General features: G+C 33.2%; 2 protein-coding genes across 3 annotated transcripts; one reads left to right on the top strand and one right to left on the bottom strand.

Annotated features, from left to right (window-relative positions):
• The first annotated feature begins 342 nt into the window (after nt 1-342).
• LOC108466776 (probable 2-oxoglutarate-dependent dioxygenase At3g50210) lies at nt 343-3,159 on the top strand. 2 transcript variants are annotated; one of them, XM_017767143.2, is made up of 12 exons: nt 343-475; nt 561-676; nt 767-885; nt 968-1,031; nt 1,104-1,171; nt 1,475-1,533; nt 1,622-1,778; nt 1,907-1,926; nt 2,009-2,055; nt 2,427-2,507; nt 2,763-2,852; nt 2,944-3,159. In XM_017767143.2, the coding sequence occupies exons 1-12, from the start codon at nt 442-444 to the stop codon at nt 3,070-3,072; spliced, it is 984 nt and encodes a 327-aa protein (XP_017622632.1). In that variant the 5' UTR covers nt 343-441; the 3' UTR covers nt 3,073-3,159. The 2 variants fall into 2 exon arrangements, with proteins under 2 accessions (XP_017622632.1, XP_052881238.1); XM_053025278.1 differs by having other exon boundaries at nt 2,763-2,828.
• A 1,410-nt stretch (nt 3,160-4,569) lies between these two features.
• On the bottom strand, nt 4,570-6,561 carry LOC108461746 (uncharacterized). The gene is made up of 3 exons (XM_017761676.2): nt 5,977-6,561; nt 5,801-5,907; nt 4,570-5,558 (listed from the first exon to the last, which is right to left on the bottom strand). The coding sequence occupies exons 1-3, from the start codon at nt 6,433-6,435 to the stop codon at nt 4,817-4,819; spliced, it is 1,308 nt and encodes a 435-aa protein (XP_017617165.1). The 5' UTR covers nt 6,436-6,561; the 3' UTR covers nt 4,570-4,816.

A 6,561-nucleotide genomic window follows, 5' to 3' on the forward strand; every position in this document is an offset into this window, starting at 1 on the left:
TAGAGGAATTAATTTTCTCAAATTTGAAACTGAGAGAGATCGGAGAAGTTCTTTTACCGAGTAAATCTTAAATTTAATACATAAACTTTAATTCGATGTAATTATTAGCATCAAAATTTTCAAAAAAATTAATTTAAAAATAAAACTTTAATTTCGATTTAATTTTATATATTTAAAAGTAAATAAATAATTTTTATTTATTTCATATCAAATAAATATAATTATTTTTATGTACAAACATAAATCTAAAATAAAAATATTCACATTAGTCTCCATTGGTATAAAAAAAATTAAATTTCACGTGTCACGTGAATGGGCGGCTCGACTATACCTTAAAAAAATAACGTCCTTCTATCTCTATATAATGGACTGTTTTGAACTCCATTTTTGCAGCATCAGCTTAGCTATATAGCCGTTGCTTAAAAAAAAAAAAACACCAAAATGACCACTGACTTCAAATCCATCCCCATCATTGGTATTTCCAGTAATTTTCATTCATTCATCATTCACCCAGGTTTTAGGATTACCATTTTCTCAGCATTTTCTTTTCTGCCAAACAGATGTTGGTCCATTAGTAGCCAAAGTAGATGATCTCAAAATGGGACAAGATCCAAGCGTACGTGAAGTTATCAAGCAATTGGATCAAGCATGCAGAGAAACTGGGTTCTTCTACCTGGTATACTAATTAATTCATTAATGCCCTTGTTTTTTTATAAATATTATTTTTAATGTAAATTTGTATATATGGTGATGAATATATTTGCAGAAAGGTCATGGTGTTCCACAGTCACTTATGAACGAAGTTAAAGACGTGACCCACAAATTTTTCCATCTTCCTTTGAATGAAAAACTCAAAATCAAAATGACTCCCAACACTGGTTACAGGTTTTTAATTTATTCCATTATTGTCTGCTAAAATTGACTTGCTTGCAAGTTAAATTCATAATAGTGCTATTGAATGCTGCAGAGGATACCAGAAAATCAAAGAAAATATAACTAAAGGCGTCCCTGACTTGCAAGAAGCCATTGATGTAAGTATATGTTGGAAAACTTTTTTCTGACATTATTGTATTAATTAATAACTTTATGGATGATGGTGACAGTACTATAGAGAAGTGAAAAGAGGGATGTATGGATCACTTGGGGAGATTTTGGAAGGATGTAACCAATGGTATGTACATTTTCTCGCTCCAGGAAAAGTTTGTGAACTATTATTGTTCCAAATTTTATGTTCTGCCTTCATTAAGAGTCTTGGGGTTCACAGATAGAGAGCTGCTTCACCTATCGAGAGTCGCTTCCTCGAGCTCTCGATAGAGTTTAGAAACAAAATTGAGGGATAAAATCAAGCACAGATACCTCAAATCTAATATTGAACATATTAGAAAATTTATTGACCCAAAACAAGTTCCACCTCCCTCAACAAGCTTAAATATTATTTTGTATGGTATAATATTTATAATATATATGTATATAGGCCTAACGAACCTGCAAACTTCAAAGCATCAATGGAAGAGTATATCAGACTTTGCACAGGTGAGTTCTTGAGTTTAATGAAGTTTCTTATGAATTAGATATTTGAGGTTGAAATTTGATTATATCCATTGAATTTCTTTAATATCAGATCTTTCGAGGAAAATAATGAGGGGAATTGCATTAGCACTGGGTGGATCGGCGGATGAATTGGAAGGTGAAAAAGGTGGAGACCCGTTTTGGGTGGTGCGGCTAATCGGGTACCCGGGAAAACCAGCTGCAATTCCCCAAAATAACGACATTGGATGGTACTTCATAACTAAAAAGAAAAATCATTCCAACATTTTCTTTTATTTTATTCAATTTTCCGGCTGCTAATAAGCTAATTGGATATGCCTTGTTGTCTTTTCTCGTTGACCAAACAATGTATTTCCAGCGGGATTCACACAGACTATGGTAATTAATTAGTTAATATCTTTCATGATTAAATTAATTAATTAAAAATATTATCTAATAAATCGAATGGTTAAAAACACAGGTTTGTTGACATTGATTAACCAAGATGACCGTATAACTGCACTTGAGGTAATATATATATATATATACATTATTAATATATATAGAGAGAGAGAGGAGGAATTTATTCTTTTTCAGGTTTTGTTTCCCGATTTAGCTGAGAGTCCGAATGATTAAAGTAAGGTTGAATAGAACATGAGCACTATTGCCATTTACAGGGCATGGATTCAAACCCTATCAAGCATGTAGATGCTTATATCCTCTTAATAGGTGTTGAGAAATAAAATCCTAACTAAAGATGATACTGACCCATTGAGAGATTTGTCAATTCTTGATAGACGACACTTTAAAATTTCTTTTAAAAAAATTAACTATCTCTCAATACATATAAATTAGATTCGAATTTATAATTATCGTACACATAACTTGTGTTGCTGCAGGTTAAAAACCTATCGGGAGAATGGGTACCAGCTACTCCAATTCCAGGAACATTTGTATGCAACATTGGCGACATGTTGAAGGTATAAATTATTGATAATGTAAAGAAAATCACGATTGTTGGGGATTTAGTGAAAATATTGTTATGAGTTTTTTTACAAAATTATCCATGCATTTATATCGTTTTGTCCTTCAGTTACTAGTATAAATAGAGTGTTGATTTCTCCTCTGCTTGCTGTTTGCAATTTCTTTATAAAATTTGTCGCTTCTATCTAGGAGATTGAGTTTTAAGCGGAACTGACTATAATCTCTTCAAATTTTCCTTGAAATTGTTACAGATATGGTCCAACGGTATATATGAAGCCACTTTGCATCGAGTCATTAATAATTCACCAAAGTATCGAGTATGTGTTGCTTATTTTTATGAGGTAATTACATTTATTAATTAATTGATTAATTTCCTTTGTTTTATTTTTTTAATTTTATAAATAATTAATTTTGATGGTATAAATTAAATAGCCAAATTTTGATACATTGGTGGGGCCCTTGGAAATGTGCGTAGAGAAAAATGGGGGAGCTCGGCTCAACCAGAAAGCTGTTTATGGGGAGCATTTAGTAAATAAAGTAAAAAATAACTTTGTCCCCTAGAAATTAAATTATCTTTTATGTATTACTATCTTTAATAAATACTAATAATTAATGTAGAATAAATGCCATAAGCAAAATTTGAAGAAATATGCTCCAAAATGCTTGAGACTTTGAGCTAATAATGTCTCATTTAAATTAATAAATGCAATTAAGTGATTATTATTATTCTTTATCTTTATTTACTATACTCTTGCAGAGAAATTATTTTATTAATCCTTCTCACCACATCATTCATGATTTTTTTCAATTATTTAACGATATTTTAACAATTTTTTTATGTCATTGACACGTAATTTTGTAATTTTTTTACCTTGAACTTGAATCCTAAATTCAAGTTTAAGAGTTCAAGGTCGAAGTTGGGGTTTAAGATTTGAGGTTTGAGATTTTGATTCATAGTACGTGTTTGAGGTTTTGGGTTTGAGGTTCAAAGTTTAAGGTTCAAGATTTAAAATAAAAAAATTACTAAAATGTCATTAAATAATTGAAAAAAGACCATAAATAATGTGATGAAAAACGTCCATAAAATAATTTTTGGGCGATTGTGTTTTACTTTTGGTTCATTAAAATTATAAAAAAGAAAGTAAATAATTTTTCTTAAACGTCCATAAGTAAGATTTAATTTATAATTTATTATGGTGATAATGAAGGTTTATTCCATTCTGAATGATCTATAATAGAAAATATTAGAAAATTTTATTGATATATAAATGTGACCTAGTGATAGAGACTTTTCACCCAGTGGAGGGTGGAGAGTTGTAAGATAAGAGTAGAAGTGCTGGAAAAGGGTAATAGTGAAACAGAAAGGGAGGAAATCTTTGGTTGGAATAGAGGGAGAGAGGGTTCTAAGAGGTATACATATAAATGATGGAAACTTTGAGTAGGAGGGGTATATAAATGGGTTGACCCCTCTTATGCATTTAGCAATTCTTGATGGGTCAGCTTGTCACTCATTGGTTCATTGCTAGGTTGTAAGTTGCAGCATATATAGATGATTAATGGAAGGTGTTTCGTTGAAGTGGTTAGGTTGTTAGAAATAGTTGATTCGCCTACTCCTAACAACATGGTGGAATAGCTTGGCAAAAGAAGAGATCATAGAGGTCCTGTTGTAATGGATTTTGTTGCTGAGAGTATCCTTGACAAGAGTATCCAATGAATCAAATATTCACCCATATAATATTTCTTGGATAATTAATAAATATATTTTATAGTATTTTACATTTACTTTTAAATATTTTATATTAACTAAAATATGACCTTATAATTTCTTTCAAGAGTAAAATTGATATTTTATTATTTAATTTATTATTAAATATAAATTATTTAAGTTTATTAAAAATAACAAAAAATATTAATTATTTAACTCAAAGTTAATAATGTCATTTACATTTATTCCTTACATATTTCTTAACAATGTTTAATGCTGTAACTAATATATTCAATTGGACCAACCAAATAAATAAGATGAGCAAAGTGTTAATATAAATCATAAAAACAAAATTTCTAGTGTACAATAGCAATTTCAATATATAAACTGTTCTTCAATGTTATAGCAAACAACAATGCCTTACAAACAAGGATTATATCCCATTGAATGAAGGGACGAAATTGTAAGAAGTGTAAATTTATAATCTTACACATAAAAAAAATCATAAGGGTATTCTTTCTTTTTAGCTCAAAAATTCATTAGCGTCTGATTTTCCCCTATTCTAAGCACCTACGACTCAATTAACTTTGGTCCGGGTAATCAAATACCGATTACCTCGGCCAAGTTTCCGGTTGCCGAAGCATCATCCTTTTGATGAAGTGGAACTCGTACACCCAATTCTCGTAACTGATCCACCAGACCGTAAAGAAATTCGAACGTTAGCCTGGACTGCGCGTTTAGTTCCTCTCTAACCTGCGGTTGAACCCTAAACCAGTCTCCTAGCATTTTGTGAACGTGAGACCGGATCATCCTCCATGGGACAGGGTATTTTTCACAAAGCTTCAAGTACTGAACGACGAGATCGGCTTGATCTAGTTTTCCATCAATAGAGTCTTTCTCGTTATCTACAACCCAATTGGAAGTTCGGAATCCAGCAAAAAGAGCAGGGTTCTCAAGAAGAGTCTCGGCCGAAAGCACACCGTCGGCACCCGTTTCTTCCAGACAGTTTCGAACGTCATCCATATGCCTAATGTTCCCATTGGCAAGAACCGGGATTCTAAGCTCATTTTTAACAGCCTTAATGGCGTTCCAATCAGCTCTAAACTTCTTCCCGTCTTTCTCATCTCTCGTACGGCCGTGAACAGCTAAAAGAGAGCAACCGGCATCTTCCAGCATCTTGGCATACTTCAGTGTATCCTCTAACTTAGGAAACACTCTGATTTTACATGAAACCGGCACATTAAGGTTCAAAGCCAGTTTTTCGACTAACGATTTCACAAGAGGAAGGTTATCCATCAAGAACGCTCCGTAATACCCTCGTCTAGCGATCCGCTGCGGACAACTACACATAAACCACATAGCCATTCATACAAAAGCCAACAATTTCGATCTTTATAATAGCATTTTACTACCCCAATGGCAAAATGTAAGATCAAATATACAATTCAACATCAACTCAATGAAGGATATCCAACATAAAAGTTAAATTTATAATCTTTCTATGGTTCTTCTACATCCAAAGTCAATAAACACTAAACAGAATTAATTCGAAATGAAAAAAAAAGGAAAGAATTATAATTTTACCCCAAATTAATATCGACATAATCACAATGAGATTCCACTCTCCTTGCAGCTTCAAGTAATATATCAGGATCATTAGCACAAAATTGAACAAATAATGGACGGTCCTCCTGCAATCATCAAAATTCATCAAAGTTCCAAACAATTATTTTTTTTAAATTCAACCCGTAAAATTTTACCTTGCAAGTGGTGAATTCTTCAGAACGGTACTTTGGGTTCTCGTTAAAAATACGTGAATGTAACATGGGGGTATAAGCAGCCTCAGCCCCATATTTTCTACAAAGCATTCGAAACGGAAGCTCCGAGTTATCAACCATGGGTGCAACGATTAGCTTAGGCCGACCTAGCTTGGTCCAATGAGCCCATGCTCTTTCAAATCGTGAAACCCCGGTTAAGTACTTCCCCGTAGAACCAAAAAACGACGGCGTTTCATCGAGGGAATGAGAAGAAGGCTGTTCCTCTTGGGTCTGTTCTGGGTTGGAACACAGGACGTCGTCCTCGGCATCGTTTTGGGGTGGATCCGAGTGGGTGATTCGGGTTTGAGTTAGGGCCATGAGATGAATGGGGTTGGAGAAGAGGGGTTTTGGGTGGAGATTTAGGTTTAATATAGCGGAAATGAGAGGCTTTGGTTTGTTCATGGTCGGGCAATGGCGGTTGAAGGGTAATCCATCGCCGCCACTGCTTAGGGATTGTTGGAGAGAAAAGGCTTTTTAAGTTGTAATAAATGTGCTTCAGCTGTTTTGGGGTTTGACTTATGATTTTAG

Source organism: Gossypium arboreum, chromosome 2 (genome assembly GCF_025698485.1).
Source record: "Gossypium arboreum isolate Shixiya-1 chromosome 2, ASM2569848v2, whole genome shotgun sequence".
NCBI lineage: Eukaryota > Viridiplantae > Streptophyta > Magnoliopsida > Malvales > Malvaceae > Gossypium > Gossypium arboreum.

Bases quoted from the DNA above. Each gene is read 5' to 3' on its own strand.
- LOC108466776 (XM_017767143.2), top strand. From the start codon at position 442: ATGACCACTGACTTCAAATCCATCCCCATCATTG. The intron at 1,032-1,103 runs GTAAGTATATGT...TGATGGTGACAG, and splicing joins ACTTGCAAGAAGCCATTGAT to TACTATAGAGAAGTGAAAAG. The intron at 2,056-2,426 runs GTAATATATATA...GTGTTGCTGCAG, and splicing joins ACCGTATAACTGCACTTGAG to GTTAAAAACCTATCGGGAGA.
- LOC108461746 (XM_017761676.2), bottom strand. From the start codon at position 6,435: ATGAACAAACCAAAGCCTCTCATTTCCGCTATATTAAACCTAAATCTC. The intron at 5,908-5,976 runs GTAAAATTTTAC...TGATGATTGCAG, and splicing joins AAGAATTCACCACTTGCAAG to GAGGACCGTCCATTATTTGT. The intron at 5,559-5,800 runs GTAAAATTATAA...GTTTATGTGTAG, and splicing joins TATGTCGATATTAATTTGGG to TTGTCCGCAGCGGATCGCTA.